Consider the following 26,314-nt stretch of genomic DNA (forward strand, 5'->3'; position numbering starts at 1 on the left):
GGAACACAGTTGAGAGGGGACCAAACCTGTCCACAGGGATTCCAGAATGCACCTTGTTTTCTTTCTCCTATATAAATGAATGGCTTCTATTGACCTTATAGGACCTATGGGAAAATTTATAGCACTTACACTTGCAAACTCCACTGTGGTCGGAAGACACTAGGCACTCCTGGTAACTAGGGAATCAAGAGAAAGTGTTGGATCCAAGAGATTCTCCTAGCTGTGTGTATATATATATATGCTCCTTCAGGGTCAGTGCAACTTCATCTGTCCCAAATTGCAAGAATTCCTAACCAACATAACCAATGTCTTGTCTGCATTAAGCTTTAGCTTGTTTAGCCACTCATTTCTGAACACTGACCTACCACTTTTATTGCCACACTGGTATTAGATTATGGCAAGAGTTGTGCGTCACCCACACATTGACGACCCCTCTGCTCAAATCTCCAGATGACATCCCAGTAGTTTCATATAGGGGTTGAAAGTATGGAAAATCAGATGGAACTCTGGGACACTCCACAGGTCAAAGACTATGAGATGAAACAGCAGTCTCCCAGCATCACTTTCAGGGAGAGCCTCTCCATGAATGAATGGAACCACTGAAGAACAGTGTTCCACAAACCTATCCCCACCAAACAGCTTAGAAGGATACCATGGCTGATTGTATCAAACACTGCTGGGAAGTCTAGGAGACGCAACAGGACAGCACTCCCTCTGAGCATCTCATAGTGTAGGTCCACTAGGGTGACCAAGTCAGCTTCAGTTACCCAGATTACAATGGTTCCAAAGAATCCAATGAATACCTACAGTTGGAAGCTTGGCGACCAACTCAAGAGAGTCTGGTGACTGATAGGATCAATATGTCACCTGCTATCCACTGATGTAGGCCAACATTGGGTTAGCTCCAGGAATGAATGTTGTCTTATTAACGTTTTTTGCAGCTCAGTTCTTAGGACTATTTCACACATTACATAGCAGCAAATGGGTCTTTCCACTGCATTTATGCTCAGTAGGGAGCTGCAGCTAATTCCAGCTCTTTGACAAATGCACTTATGAGACACAAGTGTTTTTGCAACAATGTTTTTGTTCCACTTACTCCTGCCACATTTTTAACTGCACACTTAAAGAAAATGCAGGTGCACAGATAATAATGATGTCACCTCAAGTGCAATTTGGGAGGAGAAGCACTTGTGGACTGGCACCGTCCTTCAGCCAGGCCCTTGAGTCGATCTGAAACTTATTCTGCAAGGAACAACCTAGAACCTTGATCATCTCATCAATTTTCAAGGATCAAGCACTCTGCCAGATATACCCCACAGATCCCTGTTAGACCTTGCATGAATATGAATTGTAAGCCGCTTTGGGAGCTAATCTTGGCAGGGTGTAATGGAAGGCTGTTCCCGCTGTCCTGAGAGGTGAACCAGGCTGGAGCACTGTTCCTAGATTTATTTTTGTTACTCCCCCCCCCCCTTAAAAGGCCCAGGTCTGGTTGAGGAAGAAACTCAGGTTTATGTTTTTAATTTATTAGAGAAGGGAGTCTTCTTAGCAAGCCGTTCAAGTTGCCGCTAGCAAGACTCAATCCACAATTCTTCTGGTAGCTGACAAAGTTAATGAGGGAAGGGATTTTCCTGTGGATCCAGGGGATCAGGTTGCTGTGATTGTCTTGCACACTTCTCTTTAATGGACAACAGGGGTCTGGTGGCAGACACAGAGATTTCTTAAAAGAAAGGCGAAGTTGCCTAGTATGAATACATAGATGTACTGTTTACTCCACTGCTTGCTGTCCAAGTTTTAATGGGGGAGGGAGAAAAGGAAGGGGGAAAACACTGGTTGCCAATACAGGTTTTCACATCAGGATAATTAAAAGTTTCCCACTCCATCTTGTTTCCTGCCTTTCAGTTTCTCTCACTCAAGAATATTCTCCCACTGGCTTAGTAAACTGTGCTTTAATCCAAATATATCTGCCTGTTACAGAAACTCACTGAGATATATTAGGAACAAGTTGTAGTCAGTAAGCAGATCAGTGATTCTATATCCATTTTAGGAATGTGCAGGACAGCTGGGCATCTGCTTACTGAGAAACACGGTGTAATAGTATCATTTTCTGAAGTGGATGCTGTTGGCTATACTAATCCTCTAAGCTATGCCCATGCACGTAAAACAACATTTTAAAGTACGGCATAAGCCTTTGGTGATATACCCCTTGAATAAGAGGGGAACTAACTCTTCCACAGTATCTGATTGGACTTTCAAAACACATCAAAGGCAGAACGCAAACTCTTCACATACCAGCAGTCATGAAAATGGACAACTGACAGACCACATCTAACATATCCTAATGAAATTGGCCATGAACCCTGCGAAGCAAAGATGGCAGCCCAGACCTTGAGAGGGCTCCTGTATCTTTAACAGATGCAGAGATGAGAGACGCTTGTCAGGAACCACCACACCTGGTGGAATGTTCCATTCTATGCAACTCTTAAAGGTGCATGAACTTGAGGTCTTGCACTGGTTCCCAAACTTGTGTTTGAAAATGAGACCTCCATGCGGGTCCATTTTCTACCCCTGCCCCTCCAACCAGTTTGGTGCACTCATTCCATTTCATTTGTATATTGTCAGCTTTTGTGACATCCAAATATTTTCCACTGAGATTTGCCATGTGACAAGAGGGCTTGAAACACTCTCTTTGTTGGCCCCACCTCCCCTGTTGGGTTTCCCAGTGGACTGGGAAAGGGAGAAGGGAAGTAATGGACATCAGTATAGCAATAGACTGTCTGTGAATTCATTTGCAGTAGTTTAAAATAATAGAACGTAAGACAACTTTTGCTTATGCAAAAGATGAGCACTGCCAGGTCCAAAACAGGACAAGAGCGATTTTGTAGAGCTCGTATTGCCACAGAATCTAATATACTGATCACTGACCACTAAACAAGATTTTCTCATCACATCCCCATTGATCTCATCCAAGGAGGCCTACAAATGGAATGACCATTGAATGCTACACTTTCACAGCTGCACAGACCTGGCACAGAAACACTTGTGTTGAATGGCAGAGTCAATCTGTGACATGGGTGGAATTTTATAACTATGGAAACAGTGCTCCCTCCTAAAGGCAAGCCTCTATTATGGGATGAATTAAAGGAGGACACATGAAATTTGATAATGACGTGGGAGTTGTCTGGGAGCATATTCATGCCAGACATGGACTATCACTGTCAACAGGCATCAGGGATGTGAATGTGCTCATGAAGAGCTAGGCGTCATGTTCGTACTTATGGAGATCGTTAAAGAGGAAGCGCAATATGGGTTGAGCTCTTTCTTTTATTTGTCTCTCTACACACATACTAGCTTAGGGCTCATCCACCCTGATTTTTCTCTGTGCTTTCTTGGCACACACCCACTCTTTTCTGGTCTGTGCCTGAGCGCTTGCTCTCTCCAACTGCAAAAACCTGCTCTTTAATGCTTTTGGAAATCCACAGTAAGGTTGATGGTGAATCCTTTCACACTAAGGAAATAAAACCAGTTTAGGTCAAAGCTTTTTGTTTAACTAAATCAGCAAGAAAATGGACCAGTTTCTGATGTGACATCAATTTCATACCCGAGCAGTTCTAAAGAGGTCACTGTGATTCGATTGCTAATTGTGTGTCACCTAGGATTAAAAGTGCCGTTGAATGGAAATCCAGATATAAAGAGGATTATCTTAGATATTTATGGCTATTAAAGTATTAACGAACTGATGCTCTGTCCAGATGGAAACAATTGATTACTCTTCATTTTACCCCCTCTAAAATGCTGGTGCTTCTTGAATAATTTCTACTGAGTTTCCCTATCATTTCCCCACAGACTCCTCACTCTCTTCTGATTTGAAAACACATCTGAGTGAGCAAAAGCCTAAGAGTTTTGAGACACAAGATTTGAGGAAAAAATCAGAGGATCCTACTAGTTATTCCTCAAACTCCATTTAATGCCATTGGAAGTTGTTCACTGTGATGGACAAGGGGGAGAGTGAATTTAAATTCTCTGTACTTTGTAGATGCTCTATAGATCCTATAGTACCTACCGTAGTCATTTTATATTGTATGACACTAGCACAAGCCAAACAACATCGTAATTCAAAAGTCCAATGGTTATTTAAAGAACAGTGACTTCAAGGATCTATTTTTCAGGAAATCATTTAGAAAAGTTGGCTAGTATTCAGTAGTAGTCATATCACTCATTACCAGATGTTTAGGACAAAAAAGTAATCTCTGTAACCATCATACCCTGCTTGTGAGCTTCTCAAAGGCACCTGGCTGGCTACTATTGGTTTAGGTGGACTATGAAAGGCGAGCTATTATGTACTAGATTTAATGATGGATTCAAGACAAATGCACACTCACTACCCAGAATGCTTCCAATGAGCTGTGTATAGAAATTGGTCCATTCACCAAACTATCTAGAATGCATGATCAGAAAACAAGTTTATTACATTTACATACCATCTAAGAAGTCCACCTTCTGAAGCCCTTCGTGTGAGACTTAACTTATGCATCTCAGCCATTTCCCTTAGAGTTTCTGCTGAGTAAAGGCCAATGGGGTTGTTATATTGCCTTGCCGGGCTTAGCTGGTGTTTAGGGCTATTGCCATCTGTGATCGCTGAGCTTGTTTTGGAACCTAGGTCACTTTTTGCTGGCGAAAGGTCAGATGCCACAGACTGAGAAGACACTGAAGATCTAATGTTGACAGTCTTTAAGAAGGAGGAACTATGTGACAGGCTCATCTCTTGTTTGCTGAGGTAGCCTGAATACGCTCCATTGCTTGCTAAAATGCTACTCATGGACCCAGCCGATGTGCTACTTAGAGGATTGACGCTTGCTCGGTTGCCATTGACTTCCAGAACAGTATCCTGTAGAAGCAAACATGCAGGCAAAAGAAAGAAAGAAAGAAAGAAAGAAAGAAAGAAAGAAAGAAAGAAAGAAAGAAAAGCAATCATAGAACACATGCAAAAAGAAAAAGCCTACAGCTCTGGAATTCTACACATATCTGCAAGGTTGCCAACCTCTGACTTTTAAAAAATAATTCCTTCTGGAAACCAACATGTCAGGGACAGAATCTTACATATCAGAAGTGAAGCCAGGTGGTTTTAGGACAGATTCTGGTGAAATTTGGAGATTTCTGGTTTTTCAGATGCCAATAGCAATTGCTTGACAGAAACACATAGTATTATGCATCAAGTAAGAGCTGTCTGGTTGGCAACCCTACATATCAGACATTTGCAATAGAATAGATGTATGCAACCTTCATAGCCTTGTATTAGTCAAGCGAAAATATTAACCACATCTCTTCCCAAAGCAGCATGTTTCTCAATTCAAGATGCATGTCAATAAAGCTTTTCATCTGAACAACTGCTGATATTAGTTACCATACATGGTTCAACTGCCCATTTGTTCTTACAGAAAGGATATGGGGTTCTTACATAAATTTGGCTTTTAGGATGGCATCTAACTACACCTACAACATATGCACATATCTATATCCATGTTGTTATGTAGATATGGGAGGGCTAATATTTCGACAATCGCGCCACATATGATTAGTCTCAAAATTAAGGGCCACTGCCAGCAGAGGCAGAAATTCATGCTAATAAAGGTCGTGCAATGTGGTTAGCAAAATAGGCTGTAAAGAAGATTCTATTAATAGACAATCTCTCTGTACACTTTGCATTTGGAAAAGTGGAACATAGCCATGTACAGCCAAGGAATCTCCACTTCATGTTGACACCCCCCCCCCAAGACTAAACAGGAAGAAATTAGGCTGCTGTCAGATATCCTTTCCATTATTGATATCCTGCTAATTTGGTCAAAATGCAGAATAAAGAGAAAAGACTGAGATGTTTGAAAAAGCCAACACAAAGCCAACATTCTCCTGACAGGACCAAAACTTGAATTCAAAGGAGAAAGTGTATTGATAGACAGGGATCAAACGAGTGGCTCCTAGAATCCAAAGCAACTATTCTGCAGCACATCACTCCAATTTCACCACTGATTACTTTTGATCTGGGAACATTCGATGACAACACGCAATACTGTAGCACAATGACTTTTTCAACAGTACGCAAGTGCTCACTGTTTTCACAAAGCACAGGTGTATAGAAATTGCTCTCCCTTCCTTTCTGTTTTTGCGGTCTCTGCCAATTTTCTGAGAGCTCTTCCCTGTTGCTTCCGCCATTCCTCTCCCCCACAAGCAATTTGGGAATGATGCTATGTAAGATGTTCCAAACGGACTTCATGGGTGTGTGTGAAATAGTGATTGCCAGCAATAGTTTTGTTTGGGGGTGTGTTTTTTTGCTACTGGTGCCCTTTGCTACTTTGTCCCCTTTGGTCCACATTTAAAGGCTTTTCCGCCTATGATGCTTATTACCCAGGAACACAGAAAATGGCTAGAGCATCTCTGAGTACTAGTAACCAATAATCTGTTGGTTTGTATGTGTTGCACTAAATCACAAGGAGTGTGTGTTATAAACTAAATTATTTTTTTGCGTCCAGTCAAGGGCACAAATTCTTTGCCAACTATTTCATTTCAGTTAATACAAACTAGAGATGCATGACTAGGCAAGATGGAAAATTCTGATCCTAAACCTTCGCTGCCTTGTGGGATATCTTCAGGACGAGGAGAAAAGGCTAAGGAATAAATCCCACACAAATCTGGAGTGGAGTCCCTAAGACAGTTGGATGGCATCTTGTACGCCTCCTTGCAGCAACTCCTGCAGCCCAGCTGGTGCCAAAGGTATTACTCTGCTTTCCTTTGGACCACCTCAGCAAGGATGAGAGGTGGGGTTCTGTTATCTGGCTAGCCCAGGACCTCCATATACACTGCCCAGGCTTCTGGCCCAGGGAGATCATTTTAGTGCTGCTAACACAGCAGTTTGACTTCACCCCCGGAGGTGCACCCAATGTCTCCTGAGACAGACAGATGCTGCCAACAACAAGTTTATACCTGGTGAATACTGTCTACTCTGGCAGCAGGTCTCTATAGCCTGCCACCTGCTCCACCTGTCACCTGCTCTTTTTAAATGGAGATGCCAAGAATAGAACCTGAGGCTTTGGCATGTGAAACATGGGCTCTCCCACTAAGCTTTGTTCCCTCTGTGTAGCTTTCTCTTTTCCGTCTCTCTGGCTGTCCCAGTGTGGCCTTAGGGGTTACAAAAATGAGCATTATTTTTTCCACGGCAAACCTACTGTAACTTTTCTTGTGGCCAGAAGAGGAGGCTGTTATCCTGAGCATCATCCCTGGAGACATATTACTGTCATCTTGCTAGAATACCTTATTTCATGGCAGAGATGGAGTTGGCCTTTCTTTCTGTGGCTTCTAGCAACATTGTGATGAATGGAGAATTCAGGAAGCAGGAGTCTAATCTTTCCCAGTGATGCCACGTAGGACATAACTGGCAACACACACACACACACACACACACACACACTGCACCCCCTGACTGCACTCTTTTTACTTTTTTTAAAGTGCACTCCCCCCCTTAAATATATAATCTTGGGGAGGGAGACGGAAAAAGAAATCTATGATGAAATGGCTTATACCTAGCAATGTTTTATGCACAGATACCTGAGCCAGCTACATTTCATACATTTAGCTCCTTACTCTAATGATCTATTCCCATGAGCAGTGTAACACTGGAGGAGTGAATTGGCAAAAGCCCATAGATCAGCTTCCTTAAGCTGTGTGGTACATTGTGACTGGGAACCCCTGTCCAGGAGAATGAATCTGCGATCCTTGCACTGATGTTATGCTGCTCTTGTAGGCAGGCCACTTGCACAAGCCCTTAAATGTCCAGACTCAGCCATATCAGGTGCAGTATGAACTGGCTCTCAACCTGAATCAGAAATGCAACCCTCCACCCGTGTCCTCCTTAGGGACATGATTTGGAAGTTTAGGGACAGTCACTTATGCTTCCTCTCTTGGCACTTGCTTCGAAATCTGAAGCAGCATGGTAGCAATATCAACCCTAACATCCAGGGGCTCTTGGTTGCAACTCAGCAAAGCTCTTATCCAAACCTGTTCCACAAAGCCCTTTATTTAGAGATGCGAGGAGTCACACGTGAGGTACTTGATCAGTAAGAGTTTGCTGAGCAGGCTTTCTGAAGGGATTTGTGCTACTCCTGTGACAGGCTTGTTGCCCTCCCATGGTTCCCATAGAGATGCAGAACTGATGGTAATGGTATGAACAGCATCATGTGGGATGTGAAACACAAGAGCAGTCAAGTAAAACATTCCTAGAGTGAACATGTTTACACACGGGGAGGAATGTTTGTCCAGCCAGCAGGTAAACTTCCTGTTTCCTTCTGGGCTGGGACAGACTTCCTCTGCATGTGACTAGAGGTGGGAGTGGCCTCACCTGTGCAGGTAACGACAAAAGCACAGGGCAGGATAGCCATCTCTCTCTCTATGACTACTTTTGTAGAAGAAGCAACATCTGCTTAGCCAAAGATGCTTCCAGCCAAGAGAGGACAAAGGGACTGTCTCCTTATGAGATAGTATCCAGGTGTACGTTACTTTTCTAAGCTAAGTCTGCCTTCTGGGATCCGATTGTGAACAGAATGTGAGTAAACTCTTTTTTATACTTTTATAGAAGACTGTGTCATGTCTTATCTTTTATGGGGGAATAAGGGGAAAATACCGGAACAGTTATTATAGAGGCTTTAGCGAGCCTGAGCAAATGCATCCGCTGTCAGTTTAAAAAAGGGAATGTTACTCTGATAAAATTGTGAACTTGTTTACACAAGTTGGAAAGGCTATAATTAAACAATAAATTCTCTCTTGCATCCCTGAACATTCCCACACATCACACTTAGGGCTCATACAGACTTGTGCTGGATTCATAGAATTGTAGAGCTGGAAGGGACCCCAAGGGTCATCCAGCCCAACCCCCTGCAATGCAGGAATCACAGAATTATTGAATTGTAGCATTAGAAAGAGCCTTGAAGATCATCTGGTCCTATTCCCTGCAGTGCAGGAATATGCAGCTGCCCCTTATGGGGACTGAACCTGCAACCTTGGCATTATCAGCACCACACTCTAATCAACTGAGCTATCCAGAAGACAGGTTTCCCGCTTGTCCTGTGCTTTCTAGGCATGAGTCTGAATGGTTTTGTGCTTGCGCCACCACTTCCCCCAGGGAAACCAGTTCTTTAGTGATAAATCGGAGCAAACGTCGATCCGGAGAAATCCTGATTGACATTTGCTCCAATTCATCAGTATAGATCGGATTTCCATGGGGAAAAGGGTGTGGCAAGGGCAAGCCTGGATAAGCCCTAAGTTAGTGGGGCTGAGCTGCTGCTGAAGTTCAGGTGTCCCTGAATTCACCTGTGCTGTAATCCAGGTAGCATTGTAGCATCCTCCCAATTTGTGAGGTCCCTCAAGGCCTTGCTACTTGCACCTCTGCTACTTCCCTCTCATCTGGAATGTTATGAGGCCTTCCTAGGGCAGAGTCAAAGCCCCCTGCACCCCCTCACCCCCCTCACTGGATGTAGCCCTGCATCCTACAAGCACCACCTGAGACACATGAGTAAAGAACTTATATATTACAGCTTGTAGCATGGGAACTAGCCACAAGCAAGCAGAGCCAGCTCTGCAAAGGTTAACCTAAAGTAGCTCTCCACAGGATGGGCCCAGCAAGCAATCGGCACTGGTCCAATCTTAAATAATACGTACTGGTTCCCCCACAGTGAAGCATGGGGGAAACCTGCCATTTTTGGCCAGAGAACTACAAACTGACCTAGTTTTTCTGCTATGGACTACAAATGAACATTCTAAAAGGTGCCCAGGAGAGAGAAACATTTAAGACTTCACACAGACCTTTGACCTTACTTGATCCTGGGATGCCAATGATAACGTCAAAAATTTGTATTTCTAGAGCGAGGGCTCAAACACTCTTTGCAAATCAAACAGCAGTGCCGCAGCATTCTGTTGCAACTGGTAACCGGAATAATGAGCTCAAATGTAACATTTATTTATCTGAAACTTTTTTTTTAATCCCATCTTTCACTGGCAAGGTCCCTGAGGCAGCATGATAAAGGCTGCTATCTAGAATACAATCAGATGTCAAATCTTCAGAGGTCACTGGTCCTACGGGCAATTGCTCAACCAATGTACCTAAGCTGGAGCTGATAGATCTATTCTGGTAATAGCTGCCACTTTAGGGCAAGGTGTCCATAGTCTTATTTCCCAAGGCTAGGACTGCAAGCTTGCTTAGTTTCTTCAGGAGGGTAATCAAGTAAGGTTGCAAACCTGCACCCAGGTAGGCTATTTGAACCCTAACTGCATAGAGAGAGTCCTATGTGCTGTGCATACAGTTGAACTTGAACAGGTTCTATGAAGACAGTCATGAATTGGCATAGGCTGAGAGGATGGAAGATGGGGAGTAAACACACACACATAACTCAGTGTGGAAAAGAAGCTATCTCACTGGCTTTGACCGATTCTGAGGTATCTCAGTATGTGTTTGCTCATTCTTTACAGTTCATCTTGTAAAATGGCTCCCCTCCCGCAACTGGTCTGTTTGATCTGCCTCCATGGTCTTCACTGTCACTTGAGCTCTAATCTCCACCATGCTTATGAAGTGCATACACGACATCACAGTTTTCATTCCAAATTGCTTATTATGGAATAACTGCTACCACCTCATTCTCTATCACAGATGGGGTGCGAGCGAATCAGTGTGTGGCAGGGGAAATGGCCTTGTATCAGGTTGCTGCCAAAGAGAAGCAGAAAGGTACACATCTGGAATATCTGGTGTGATGAGCCACAGGAGTTTTCCAGAGCACCTACCTTTTGATGAGGGATCACAGGCATTGGAGAGTCAATTCTTGGGGTGGCTGTAGGAACTGGAGCAGGACGTTTTGATCTGGAATTAATGCAAAAGAAAAGGTAATTGAGTAGCTGGAATTTCTCCCCATAACTTAAAGATAGCACTGAAAAATACTTCAGAGAATATAATGGTGGTCTCCCCCCCCCAATCCCTGTCCCCCAGATCAGCCTCCCTCCTTCTGGTTTGGTAACAGTAGCATCCACTTCTTCTTTTGGGTCTCTCTCTCTATATAAAAGCTTGTTGCTGACTTTCCATTACACAGAAAGAAACTTAACCATGGTGGGGCTACACAGACGTTGGGCCACAGGTAAAGAAGCAGCCTTGGTCCTCTGTGGCAGGAGTCACTGGAACAAGCTCAGCCCTCAATTAAGACTCAGCCAGATTTCTTTTGTGCTGTTTTTCTAGGCACAGGGCCAGGTTTTAAAAGTCTGTATCTGAGCAGGGGTTTTTTTTGGGTCCAGGTGCTTTCCCCAAGAAAACCGACATTTTACCACTGAATCGGAGCAAACCACAGCCAGGTTTTTCACGGATTGCCATTTGCTCCAATTTAGCAGTAAAGCACAGTTTTTTCTGAGGAAAGCACCAGGACAGAAAACACAACATATTGGGACACAGAGCTTTAAAGTGTGGACTTGCACCTGGAAAGTGCAGTACAAAAGTATGTCTGGATGAGCCCTCAGTGATATCCAGTGCTATTTTTCTAGAAAAAGACATGCCAGAACTCACCATGAACATCTCCCTTGTTCTCTTAGAATGGCAATGGCGCCCACCTGAGAGGTGCTGGAACTAAGTTTCAGTAAGTTCCAGCTGAAAACAAAAGCCCTGGTGATATCCCCACTGAAGCATTTGGTTGTCAAAATCTGCCCTCCATTCCTGGCACTGGGTGGCTTTTGTCTTCCTAGTCCTAAAGTAGGTTACAAGGCCTCTTCATATGCACAGAACCCTGAAATATGCTATGACATACCACGAACACACCTCCTCTGTCATAACAACAGGTATTTGTTGCTCTCACACATAGCACAGTACCTCGAATTAGGGACATGGTCCTTAATTTTTTTATACTGCTGGCTAGGGGTGGGCAGTATATCAACATACACTATGTAGAAGAATGAAAGGTTACTACCCCCTTTCTCTCCCCCCTCCCCTGCTCTCTCTCCCCACCTCTTTCCCCCCAACCTTATACAGCATGCAACACAAAAATCTCACATTGAATATAACCGACCCAGAGAAATAACTTTATGATCTGAAACAGAGACAGAGTTTGTACTATTGTAACCCAAGAAATCCTAAATAAAAACAATACTAAATAAATAAATCACCTGAAACAGACCTGAAGTTCAGATTGCGATAACCGTTTCTCCGGAGGGAGCTTTAAAACAGAGCATTCATTTCCAGCAAGGGGCCATCACTGGGAAGGGCATGCTGGACAAATTGCTGGGAACAGCTGTGAGGGGCTATCCCTACTGTTGCCCGCTCACTCCCTCACTGGGAAGGACCTGCCAGAGAGCGTGGTTGCGATGGCTCCTCCTGCCCACCCCCTCCCTCCCTCCACATCCCAGGACCTTGACATCATGATGTATTGCCATATTGCGATGGTTAGCTTGTGACATATCATGATGTTGAGAACCAGATATTGCCCAGCCCTACTCCTGGCCGTGAATTGTTGGAGGAATTTCTACAGAAGCACAACCGTTCCTGTCCTTGGCCCCCCAAGGGACTTCCATGTATATGGGCTTGCACCCAAGCTGCTTGAGTGAAGCAGCACAGCCAGATGTGTTACAGCAACCTGTGCTCTTCAAAGGCCTTCAAAGCCATGGGCCGCTATGATGACATGTCCCACGCCTGACTGATATGCTGCCATTGTCGCTGCCATTGTTATTCTTGTGGAAGCTCTCTTCTAACATTAGCTTTTAAAGGCATTTCAAGGCACCACGCTAGACACAAAGGCTTTACGGATAATTCTTGTCTTGAGCATCTTCCGCGGTGGCATTTACAACTGAGCATGAAAGCTCACTGCATTAGGCATACAAAGAACTGAAGGGGAGGGCAGCAGAGGTGAAATCCCTCGAGGAAGAATGAAAACATGATTTATGCAGGGGCCATGGTCTCTCAAGGGCTTGTCCCTTCGTTCAGGGACACAGGTTTCCTGGAGCTCATTCTTTCACTGTCAGGGTCAAATCTGAACAAATAAATTCAAGGTTCTTTCCCCCTACAGTAAAGGAACTGCTATTGAAAGAGGAAAAATATGTAAGGCTGTGAACTGTTTATTGCACAAGCACTAGGGAAAGTTTTCATTAAAGAAGTGCAAGGTTTCAAGCCATGACTCATTCCCTCCTTCCTCAACCCTCTTTTTGGTCTTCTTAATGGGCATTCTAATGTAATTTCAGAAGTTTCTTGTACATGCATTTTTTATGCTTCCCGTTTAATAGTGGAAGGAGAAATTTGCACCTCTCACCGTGTAATTTCCAAAGCTGTCATGCATCCGGCCCTCGTGTGATCTCCCCAGGTCACTCCAAACCTTGCCAAGCCTGCTCCACACCCTCCTGGAATATTTTCACCTTGCTGGAATGGGTCATTTAATTATAATGATACCTCTTGCCTACCTGGGCTGAAGATGTATACGTGTACAAAATGTACTGATTCTGTGTGGTTTAAATGTGGCTTATTATACAAAGGTGAGAGTCATATTCATTGCTCCACCCACTTTCCCCTATGGTGTTCCCCACCAGTGGAATGTGGCCTGGAAAGGCTGTCCAGGAGAGTATTTGACCCTTGATCTGAAAAAATGTTTCTAATCCCTGCACTACAACGAAGTCACTTTCTTCAATCTAGTTAACATACGGGCTGAATATTGCACTTGGTTAGTGACATGTGTGGGTCCTGGGCTACAGGGAAAATAAAGGTGGGGTGTGCATTGCTTTAAACTCTTGAAGAAAGGTACAAGAGCATCAAGGCATACTTCCAGCTTCCCTTTGGTGTGTCACGACAAACGATTTCACAGACAAAACTGAAAAGGTTGCGTCTGTCATCTTGCATTTGTAGCTCCTTGGTGATCCTGGAGCAGGAATGCCATTTTATTCTTCAAGTTACTGATTTGCATCATGTCATATTGCAACACGACACATAGCCTCCCTACGTTCTCTGGAGCTATGCTATTCAAACTATTGGTTTTGCTTATATTTATTCTTGCATGAGAATCTAAGAATACAGCTGCCAAGTCCTCAGTGGCAACCACAGATTCAGTTATGGTGGGCAGCTGGAAATCTCTGAATCTTTTTCTACATCTAGAATAATGCTGTTTTTAAAAAGTTGCTAGCAACCCACAGAGACAAAGAGTGAGAGAAACAAACCTCACTGGGTGTTAGAAAAAACAACTGCCTGCCAAACCACATTTGTGGGCCTCCTCACTGCTCAAATCAAAATGAATACCAGCAATCTGGCGCAACACACGTTTAACATCTACTAATATCACCCTGTTTCTCTGTTGTTTCACCTACATTTCTCATGGTTTCTGATCTGCTGGTAGCTGGTTTCAACCAGGCACATTAGCAAGACAGGTTCTTGATTTTAGCACTATAGACAGCTCCTAGCAAGCAACTTGCTCCAGGGAAAATTGAAAGTGAACTGAGGCCTTACGAGCCTCTGCCTCCAATGTACACTTTCACTTGATTGAAGAATGGAGATTGTTAACAGGTCAACACTCATCTCTTCTCCCCAACGCCTAGTTTCCCAAGCACAGGGGTTCCACAATGCAACCCCAAGCCCCACCTGAGGTCTGAATAGGTATATCCTAGATGCAAGCCTACAACCTCAACGAGAACTAGGCCTTGGCCTGCATAACAAAGTACCAACTACATGGTGCTCACAAGCTCTGATCCATGTTTCACTCCTTCCTTGATCACTAACCCACAATAACTCCCCTGGTTCCTCATTCTGAGAGTCCAACTATCTGCTCCTCTTTCCTCCTCTACTTGGCCTGCCTCTCTGGAATTTACCTCAGCTTTCCAGCCAATGATTTCCTCTTACCATTCGGTCAGATCGCTTAGTGCAAGGGTGGGGTGGTGCCTGCAGCCCTTCAGACGCCATTGGACTCCATTATCATTAGCCCCAGCCCAGCATGGGCAAGCATCAAGGATGATAGGAATTGTAGTTTGGCAAGATCTGGCAGGCCACAGCTTCTTATTTCTTTAGAGGCCATGACTCTACTGATAGCAGGTGGGGTGGGGGTAGTGAGTGGAGATTTCCAGAATCACACTCAGTCCAGTTATTCAGGGAAGGGAACAATAACCTAAAATCGTACAGCCTCATTTACAGTGACTAAGCCAGCCTTTTCTCAGCTTTTAGGTCTGGAACTGCATTAAAAGCAATGGTCAGGTTACTTACAGCAGTCTCAAACACACCTGTAGTTTCAAAGCAGCCCACTTTTGAAAATCCTGTTCTTTTCATTTCAAATTCTGATCCCAAATTATATTTTTCAGGTTATTAATGCAGTTCTAATATACAGAAAACAGAAAGGAAAATAATCACATGCTCAGATAGCCACGTGAGAGCTGCACTTCATCTGATTCAAAGGGTTTTTGAATTTTCTCTCCATAAAGAGCCACTCAACAGAATGAGAGTTTCATCTTTCCCCCTTCCTATTCATTTTCTCTGTGCATTGAAAGACAGAATAACCAACATTTGTGCTTCTGGATGAATGAAGCAAATGTTGACAGTTCCAGAGAATTACTTAACTATTTTATAGTGCTGTCATACAACCACACTTTGGTTTCTTTAAGTATTAATGCGAAACCAAAGCCACAATTGCAGTGGCATCTTCGAACAGCTGGAAGCTATCTATCCTGCTAGCCAAATAGCATTCAATGCCCTGTAATGCAATCTGGTTGCCAGATCAATTACACCTGAAAACAAAACAAAACAAAAGCATCAGCCACTGAATCAAATATCAGTAGATACAAAAGAGAACAGATCAAGTATACTCACCCAAAGCACACTCGCTGCCTATCTACTTAAGGGTACAAATCTCACCTCTGAAGTGGATGAAAACAGTCAGTAAGACCACTTGTATCAAGAAGGTTGTAACATAAGACAAGGGAATCAATTCAGTATTTTTAAAAGTGGTTGCGGAACAAGATCTCCCAAACAAATATGCCAGAAAAATAAGCAACCTACTTGGAAAATACCACGTAGGCACAAAGAGGTGCAATGGCATTACAAACCACAGCATTTATAGTGCATCACTGCGAGTCCTTATATTTCACTTTAAATGTCTCAATCCTGGCCCCTCCTGGCCCAATATAGGTCATTTTAGCCTAAGCCTTCATAATTTGCTGCTTATTTTGTCAATTCTCTCAGCTAATCAGCACTAACCATAAGCAGAAGGTAGTCTTGTGGCAGATCTAACCTGTAATAACTCTTTATCATGGCTTTATTCAGTCCGTGTCAAGCCATCAAGTGAGACAGAAGCACCATTAATGCCTGCTGTGACCTTTACAAGGCGAGCACAAAGTAATGTTGCAGAAGGAGATTATCTTCAACAACCCACCCAGGAGATATATACCCCAGACAAATGTGAAGGTTTGTTTTCACATTACCTTCTCCATTGGTATTTTGGGAGTGGGGTTCTGGGTGAGCAATGTACATTCCGCAAGAATCTCTAACCGCGAGGTAGGTTCTTCTGAGAAATAAATACTTCTGTGCCCTTTAAAGACATGGCATTGATTGATGGTCTACTGGGTCTCCGGTAAAGCTAAGAGGGTTTATGTGATGCATTTAAAACTGAGCTCTCCTCCACATGCAACGCAACAACTGACAGTCTCAACTTATGCATGTCTACTCAGAAGTAAATTTTATTGACTCCAAAGGGGGTTGCTCAAAGACAAGCACATACAGGGTTGCCATAGGAATTACAATGCACTCTTAATCTAAGGCAAATAAATACACATCCCTCTCAGCATTTTTACTATATATATCTCCATGGGAAAAACAGCTAGTTAAAAATGGTAAAATAAAAATACAGACATCGCCTAGCCAATGTTAAGCACCTTTAAAACCCATTGATTTCAAGAGGAGATATTGAAGTGCATATTTTAACTTTTCATTTGAAATCAATGAGTCTTAATAGAGCATAACTTTGTCTCTGTTATTCCCACAGGATAGCCTATAATATTACCAACAGACTGCCCCACAATTACAGATTCAGTTTTATGCCAGCGGTTGTCTGGCTGATTAGTATTTGACTACGGGTCTGTCTACAGTTCCCTTGCTTCACATTTTGCTATGGCTTTGGCTCACATAATTTAAATTCAAGTCATTTTCTTTGGTTATCTGCTCATCCAGGAAATTGGTGCACATTTTCTTTTGCATGAAGTCTTCGGGTTATGCTAATAAAACGAGGTCAGCTCTCTGAATATTTGGTTTCATTTAGAGCAAAGTCCTGAAGATAGGTTGCATGCAAAAACATTAAGACACCAGGTCACCCCTGGGCACAAGTAGGTAGGACTTACTATTCTGACCCTGTTCTGGCAATATTTTTTTAAGGCTCTCAGGTGACATGTGCAATAGAAATACTTTCCCCACCAAATCCTGGGTTAAAGTCTAGAAAAATAAAGTTCTGGGTTCTATTTATTTCTTGGATGCTGATAGTTCTGTAGCAACAATGGGCACCTACAGGCTGGCTTCTGTGATCACACACACCAATTCACAGTCAATTTTTTTCTTAACACCCCCCCCCCTTTTCATAAGGCTATGGATGAACACATATATTATAAAGCACACCCTACCTTTCTGAGCTGTGAGAAGATCCAAGGCTACCTCTGCCTGGGTCTGGCTTCCTTTTAGAGGACAGATCACTGGAGACTTAGATGTTTTTGTGATACTTTACATACATTCACACACAAATAGAGTACAGGTGGAGACAAAGAGCACAAGCACTCCTGGTGGGCAGCAGGCCTCACTCTCTGTTCCAAACTGCTTCTACTGCTACCACTCTTTCACACATACAAATCTGTCCCTCTTGAGCTTCACAGGGAGTCACCTTCCCCAAACTCATGGCAATCTCCATTCAGAACATCCCAGAAAAAAAACAACAGCTAATCTTTGCTATCCATTAGGAGACATTTCCCTGGCCACTGTGAGACATTAGTTATTAAACTGCTTAACGCTAGGCTCAGGCCTGCACTTTTAGTACCATGGATAACATACAGTGGTACCTCGGGTTACATACGCTTCAGGTTACATACGCTTAAGGTTACAGACTCCACTAACCCAGAAATAATACCTTGGGTTAAGAACTTTGCTTCAGGATGAGAACAGAAATCGTGTGGCGGCAGCGCGGCGGCAGCGGAAGGCCCCGTTAGCTAAAATGGTGCTTCAGGTTAAGAACAGTTTCAGGTTAAGAACGGACCTTCGGAATGAATTAAGTATGTAAGCAGAGGTACCACTGTATTTTACTTTGAAAATGTATCTAATGAATCAGACACACAGCAGAAGAGGCAAAGCTGGGGATTGATTCATGTGCTGATCCAGCACTCAACTTCTTGGTGCCTACATTTCTGCCAACAATTGCAAAGCCAAGTTCACGCTGCAGATGAAGAGCCTGTTGTTGTGATCATTTAAAAAATGCTACATCTGTCTTCACCCTAACTGCATTTGCACACATCAACAGGGACACAGACCGGGGGTGGGCACAAGCACAGGCATTTACTGTATGCACTAGACAACTGCGGTGCCCAAATCACGGCAACCTTGAGCAGGGAAACAATTTGAATCATGCTACCAATGCTTTCTATTACGTCTGCTTCAGATGCTGTCACCACAGATGTTAAATGCCTGATTTATGACTGAATCTGCTGCAAAAGAACATTTGTCTCCCGGCAAACTGCCAAGGCTTTTACAACTGGAATCAATGGCAGTTTAGGAGGAGTGTCTGCACTGGAAATGAGTTATGTTAGAGGCAGTTCCTTAGACTGGGAAGATAATACTATATTTGATTTTTTCTTAAGTCTCATAGTTGTTTTTTTCTTACCCTTAATCTACCAGGTTGCAACAGCATAAGAATTCTCCACAAGTTTTTATGAGGTCAGTAAATATTGTATGAAGATCCCCACCACCATCTGCAAATATCTATCACTATCTGCATGTGGTGTAGAAGCTTCAGCTGCAGGTCAGAAAACTCTGGAGCCACTGATGTATATTATAGTTGCTGTAAAGGGAAGCACACGAGACTTGTACTTGGATAATGAAAAATGAAATCATCTGTGGTCAAAGCGAGTTCATCCGTTATCACAATAATGAACACTACAGAGATCATGGATCATTTAAATTTGTATATATGTTGAAAGAGGCACTATTGAGAGCTAAGCAGTGCTTGCCGGACTGCATCACTTCAGACTGTCGGCAGAGGATTCCTAGTTTGAGCGGTCTCCAATCTCCTACAGTGGACGCTCTGGTTGCGAATGTGATCCATGTGGGATGCACGTTTGCAACCCGCGTCTGCGAATGCGCAGGTTGCGATTTGGTGCTTCTGCGCATGTGCAAAGCACGATTTAGCGCTTCTGTGCATGAGCGACTGTCAAAACCAGGAAGTAACCCATTCCGGTACTTCCGGGTTTTGGCGGTCCATAACCCAAAAAAACGCAACCTGAAGTAGCTGTAACCCGAGGTATGACTGTATTCATATATATCCTGCAGACAATGGAGGAAGGAGGGTCTTCAGCTCTAAGGCTCACTTCAAGGCAAGTTTTTGCTCTATAACCAACCCTCAGTACTTGTTTTTATCCCTCGCTTCCATTTTCTTTTTTAACTTCTTTTTCCACCAATCGCTCAGAAGGGGCTCAACTCACCCTACTCAGCGATTCATCCATAAACTGCTCTTATACCATAAACTGGCTTCTTACCCCCCTCCTTTACAAATCACCCAAGGTAAGAGATTATCCTTATTGCATACCCATCACAAGCCAGGGCAGTGCCAAGTTTCAACCTTTCCCTATAGCAATCAACCTACACCTAGGCAAAACCACTGCAGATAGTCATGCAGAATCACACATAGGGGTAGGCAGAGAGGGAACTCAGTTTGCACTGCTGTCAAAGCCTCACAGCCTCTTCATTAGGTCCTCTTGACCATCATATTGAGGGCACAAGACCCCTGTGAAAACTCAATGCATATTGATGGCCACCTGTCATGCATGCTTCAATTGAGATTCCTGCACTGTAGGGGCTTGGACCCAAAACAGCCTTAAAGAACATGCCTTGTAACACTTGACTCAAACTTATTCCCATTTTAATTTTTAAAAACAAACTTGGCCATCAGTAAAAATAAATAAATGAAACAGCTTATGGTATATAATTTCATCCAACTTGAGATAGTCAATGGGCTCAAGCTAGGGTCACTAAATGTGGATTTGAAAAATACTTGCTTCTGGGCTTGAACCAAAGAGGGGAAGAAGACAGGGCAGGGCCTAGGAGGTAGAGCTGCTACCTTAGCAGAATCGTGAAGGGCAGTGATTGAACTTGGTAGGTTGAGGTGGAACAATTTGCCACAATATCAGGATGCAACAAGAAGTTCAGAACAAGTGGGAAAACAGCACACCTCTAGTTTTGAAATGTTTAAGTCCAGTGATATACAGCTGGTAATTCTGCACAGAATTCGACTTTGCTAACAACATGCAAAATAAAATGGCATCTGACACATATATGGGATTTTAATATTGATTATAAAGCAACTTGAGCTTAATTCACACAGGGAGGCAGTGGGGCAGTGGCTGCCTGAAAATGCATCCACGTAGAGCAGCATAAGCAAGTCTCACGTGGAAGCACCAGTTATAGGCCTTGAGCCCAGTGGCTACCCAGCACATGCCCCAGGTACTCCTGTGGGGTGATTGTTCTCTTTGAATCAGACCTACAGCCAGGCCTACACAGCAAAACATTTGGAATTTCCATCAGATTCCATCATCAAAAGTGGCTCGGCAAGCTGCTTTAGATGCTGCTACCTTAAGAACAGGATGTGCAAGTTCATAATGTTTTCTGTCCCCAGCCCAACAACATCACATCCAAAATGCAGCCTTTGAATTATTTTCTACTCTGGTGTGTGTGTGTGCATGCACATGCAATACAAAATTGGCTGATAACGCCAAGGTTGCAGGTTCGATCCCCATATGGGAAAGCTGCATATTCCTGGCTTGCAGGGGGTTGGACAAGATGATCCTCAGGATCCCTTCCAACTCTGCAGTTCTACGATTCTAAAAAAGGTAGGTTTAAAGGCTGCATTTACGTTATGTGTTTGCACAGGAATAGGAATCATGAGGAACCAGGACACCCTGCTTCTACACTACAACACAATGCCCACAGCAACACTCTTAAGGTGGTGCCTTTTAGCCATCTCCCCACAATGATAGTAACTTATCTCCTCATACTTTTGAAGAGTAAGAGACAGGTTGTAGCTGGCTGATTTTATCTTGTTCTGGGCCTCTAGGTGGGTCATGCCATCTGTGTTGACTCCATCAATTGCTACCACCAAGTCCCCCTGGTTCATCTGGGACTGAGCTGCCTTGCTGCCTGGCGTAATCTGCAGGAGGAAAAGAATGAGAGAGATAAACAAAGGCCGTCAAGACAGAGCACAATTCATCTACATATATGCTTGCATCTACTGACCCATGTGCTGTTACAGTCACCTACAGCTGACAATTCAAAGTCAAATCAAACTGATATCAGAGGGATGCACTGGATTTCCCTGCTCTATCCAACATCATTTCCAGAAATCTGCACACTGCAGTGAAGATCTACTTCTCAGCCCCACTCATCTAAATTCCTGCTAACAAAGGTGTTTTGGAGAATGAAACATACCTAGGTATTAAGTTAGCTGTTCTGCAGAGAGATAGCATGCAACAAACATTGCACAAACTCTTTTCACAAGATCCTTTCCTTGCTCCTTGGCACAGGGATTAAGTTCAATCCTAAAGGTCTTGTTTACACTAGCGGGTAACAGGTTTAAATAGATGCATCACTGTTTGAAATAAGATGAGTATTAGCTCACCTCTAGTGCATTTTGAAATTTACAAACAAAAACAAGGTCATTTCCATTTATTCCCAAAGGTGACTGAAAACAGCACAAAAGGGCTATTTATCTGAACTTGTTTCAATTTATATATATCTCTCTCTCTCTGACAGAAGATGTTCCTTCATGTATAAGGGCTACTGTCTGTGAATTGGACCTTTGTTCATTCTGAATGGTAGCTTCCATCCATTCACTAGCATTTGTTCAGGATAACTTATAGGTAGATTATGCCCATTTTGGGATATTTATAGAATAACACTGCCATATACTGCTCAGCTTCTCACAACCAAGGGTTATTTTAGATACACAGGAAGCATAATGTTAGTCTTTGAGCATATGCAGTTAAGTATAATTAAGTTCCCTCTCTGACAACTAGGGTCACAAAGGAAGGTTTCCAGGTTTCCAGCCCCCATCTGCTCCTCCTCCCCCCCCTTCCTCCTCCTCTTCAGTCTGGGGCTGCCAAACCATGACAGATCTTGACAGAGCTGAGGGACTCATGACCTTGTCCCCTGATTCAATAAGCACCCTAACCGTCCCCCCCCCACCATTTTGTATCTCAACAGCTTCCCCCCAGGACTATGTTTGTTTATTTCATTTATTTAAGAGACCCTTAGACCAGGGGGAGGGGAGGGAACTGTCTTCCAAAATGGTTTACAACCATTTCCAACACATATCCCATAAGAAACAGACTTTAAACATTTAAAGTATCCATAGCCATGCAGAAAAATGCAAACCAATTGACCTTAATACAAAAAGCAACCACCACACAGCCTCCAATATACAGAGCCTAATTAGTCCCCAAAGGCAGGGTTACTTTAGATACGAATTAATAATGATAATGCAAGTCTTTAAGGTCCATTTGGAAATAATGAGGGCCGGGACTTGCCTGATACCACATGGAACTGAATCACTAGCCAAGGAGCCAGATGCGGTTCCTAACTACCTTGAATGCACCAGGTAGGAGGCCAAGGAATGGAGGAGGGCCCATTTTCTGGCTAGAGCATTGGCCCTTTAAGGACTCTAGTTCTCAAAAGCAGGTAGAACCTAGGAGAGGTTGACTGGACATAAGAGGCTCCAACTCTCACTCAGAGCTCTCCATGGTGCTGCAACCCCTGATATGTCAATAAGTCTTGCTTTGTAGGGTCCTCTACAAAACCAGACCAGGACACCACCCAAGGGTTCAGGCAGAAGACTCTTTAAGTCCAATTTCTGGGCCCTGTGAGAGTACTGCCCTCAGCTGCTGGCTCCTGTATGTGCAAGGCAGAGGCAAATGGTGATGAGAAGCCTAAAGGAAGGGTTCTGCCACAGAGGAAGGGGCTACAGAGCCCTTTGCCTGTGCCTCTGTTTTGTGCAGAGGACTAACAAGCAGAGCAAACACTGCTGTGAGTCAGCCCTTGTTCAGTTCAATACATGCCTCTTGGTAAAAACAAAAACTATATCTACAAAAAGTTTATATTAACGAATGCAAAGTCTGCGATGAAAACAAAAAGAAGCAAGGGTTTGAGCCTGGCTAAAATGAGCTCTTTAAAAGAAAAGAAAGACATCTTTAGCCGTCACCTCTATAAGACTATACATTTCCCCCATCTTGAAACATAGATGCCCATCTTGTCATAAAAATGTTAACTACTCTGTTCTGCTGACATATCTGCATTCAGGAAAGCTGACTCCTAGTGCTTCACACCTGCTTGTACTTATCAAGAGTGGAGATTCATTGCTGAGCCCTGACTCCCTTGCTGAAAAAAGCCAAAAGACGGCCTAAATTTGGAATTCCTGCTCAGCACATCAGCCTCGCCCCCTTCTTTCTTTAACATCACCCCATGAACTCACAATGAATCAAACACTCCCAGAAATATATATTGTAAACTAGACTTCTTTCTGTTTCCCTAATTTTTGCAATGTTTGTGTGCAGGTGACGCCAGACATCCCCTTGTGAAATTGAGGTGGGAAGGACCCTGTAGGAAGGCTGTTCCCTTTTGGACATGCTAAACTAGAATGAGAACTGGTTCATTTTAAAAAGGAACTTTCCAATCTCTGGTGGGAGTGAGGGTGAAGAAGAATCAGAGCGTCAATCCCATAAAGCAATGCTGAAGCTCCCTAGGAGCCCTGGACAAACTGCTCTGAGATTCACCAGCATGTATCTATATAATAAAGGACCTTGCTTAAATTCAGTCTTGCTCCCCAGGGAAATGCAATGACTTCTCAGTACTCCGATAGCAGTGATAAGAGCTGTACAACAAAGCGACAAAGCTGGATAGAAAAGCAAACCTGCAGAGCTCTTGAAAGAGGATGATCTTTAACCAAGGTTTGTGAGTCCAAAAGGACTGCCTCCTCTCAAGGGCTGAAGTACAGCTGCTAAAATTAGATGCTAATTGGCCTGCACAATCTTACTTCCAAGAAAGCTAAAAGCATGCAATTGGGACCAGTGCAGGGGACACTCCGTTATCAAAAGCCAGCGACGTTTCAGTACACCGTGACAGATAAGGTGAAGCCAGCTCTGAAGTGTCAGGGAACATGAGGGAACTATCTTGTTCCAAACTAGGAGCAAGGAACGAATTGAAGTGCCTGTGTCTGCTTACACAAGGAGCTTGTGCACTGCAGCTGACCACAGGTCAAGAGGGCCCAGAACTGGTTCTTGGGACTGACCACCTCTGCCGCATCTAAATGCTGCCAAATTCCCTTAAATGGGTGGAACAAAATATCACGAGGCACAGCTTTTGCTGGGCTGCACCATTTCAGACTGCAGGAGAGGGTTGATGTCTTTAAATGGTCACCTGAATCAAAACATTTTTGAGAATATACAGAACTGGCAGGCAACAAATAGGAATTCTCATAAATGGTCGGGTACACAGTGCTAAATATCGCTGAACGTTGCCTGCGAAATCAGTCAAATATTAAATACTGCTACATAGCAACAAGCACTGCTTTCACAGAGAAATATCGAATACCAGCACAGCCATAACCAGGACTAGGGGAGATCAGCTTGACCCTTTCCACCAGCCAGTGAAGGAGAAGCTGTATGTTTTAGACTTCTATCACCATTCCTTTTCCATTTTGTATCATGTGTGTGGGCAAGGAATTACCTTTCAATATCTATACAAGGTTTAAAATTTTCTATCGGAAGCAACAATGTCCTTTAGTGGGTTGGGATCTCTACTGCTCATCTGTTGTGTGTGGTTATTATTGGCTGTGTTTGTTGTAGCGGATTTTAGTGTTTACATTACATTTGTAAGCAATTTGGCATCATTTTTATAAGGAAAGCAGCTAATAAATATCAGTAATATTAGCAAGACACAATCCATTGGCTTTTGAGGCAGATGGATGCCAACACGCATAATAAGAATGATTATTATTGCCAAATATCAAATACTGAACTCAAGGAACATTAGAGGTCAGATGCCGATATAAAGTATTCATTGAACAGGCAGCAATGCTGTGAATATTCCACATAAAAATTAGCAAAGTTTGAGCAAATTTATTTGAAACCTGATCATACAATCAATCTACCTCAGGCTGGGGTTAGGGGGTCACCTCTGTCATCCTGCCCAACGGAGGATATCAGCACACATTTGGCCCAGACGTGTGGTAACACATCTCTGTTGGTGCGGCACTTGGTGGGGCATTTTTTAAAATGTGTTAAAATCATGCACAGAGTAGGTGCAGCACAGCACATACTGTTTCTGACCCCTGCATCCTCATCCCTGCTGGCTCCACCCTGACTTTCCTGTGTTGTGCAGGAAGATCTGAAGGGATATTAATGTGCTTTTATGAGTGCATTTAGAATCTCCCCTGGGGTCAGGAACTCTTATTAAGGGGAGGCTTCCAAGCATGTTCAGGCAAAGGAGTTGGAACTGGCATGTGCTGCCACAACCCTTCCAAACCATCACAGATTTATTAATCACCTTCTAAACCAGTGTGTCAGTGTTATCTACACACAAGATAACTGAGAACAGTTAAAAGCACAAAAAAAGACAAAACTAAAACTAACAAGCAGACAATATCATCATTGGCCCCCAGTACGTTTCTGAGCACAATTCAAAGTGTTGGTGCTGACCTTTAAAGCCCTAAACGGCCTCGGTCCAGTATACCTGAAGGAGCGTCTCCACCCCCATTGTTCTGCCCGGACACTGAGGTCCAGTGCGGAGGGCCTTCTGGCGGTTCCCTCCCTGCGAGAAGCCCAATTACAGGGAACCAGGCAGAGGGCCTTCTCGGTAGTGGCACCCACCCTGTGGAATGCCCTCCCACCAAATGTCAAAGAGAAAAACAACTACCAGACTTTTAGAAGACATCTGAAGGCAGGCCTGTTTAGGGAAGCTTTTAATGTTTAATAGACTATTGTATTTTAATATTCTGTTGGAAGCCGCCCAGAGTGGCTGGGGAAACCCAGCCAGATGGGCGGGGTATAA

The 26,314-nt window shown here is 43.5% G+C and overlaps 1 protein-coding gene across 50 annotated transcripts in view; it reads right to left on the reverse strand.

The window, feature by feature from the left end:
• Nucleotides 1-26,314, reverse strand: part of LDB3 (LIM domain binding 3) — a 151,818-nt gene that overhangs the window by 68,303 nt on the left and 57,201 nt on the right. For 31 of the 50 annotated variants that reach the window (XR_014525908.1, XR_014525909.1, XR_014525910.1 and 28 more), the window contains 2 exons: nt 21,271-21,422; nt 10,819-10,894 (listed from right to left, as the gene is read on the reverse strand). Coding sequence is in view for 28 of the 50 variants with exons in the window: in XM_083502561.1 (XP_083358687.1) it covers nt 10,819-10,894; nt 21,271-21,422 (228 nt within the window). In the remaining 22 variants the exon portion in view is untranslated. Of the gene's footprint in view, nt 1-4,478; nt 4,886-10,818; nt 10,895-21,270; nt 21,423-26,314 lie in introns of all 50 variants that reach the window. The other 19 variants (XM_083502527.1, XM_083502523.1, XM_083502520.1 and 16 more) reach the window with 1 other exon arrangement.

The sequence above is a fragment of the Podarcis liolepis genome, assembly GCF_965112155.1.
Source record: "Podarcis liolepis genome assembly, chromosome: 5".
Taxonomy (NCBI): domain Eukaryota; kingdom Metazoa; phylum Chordata; class Lepidosauria; order Squamata; family Lacertidae; genus Podarcis; species Podarcis liolepis.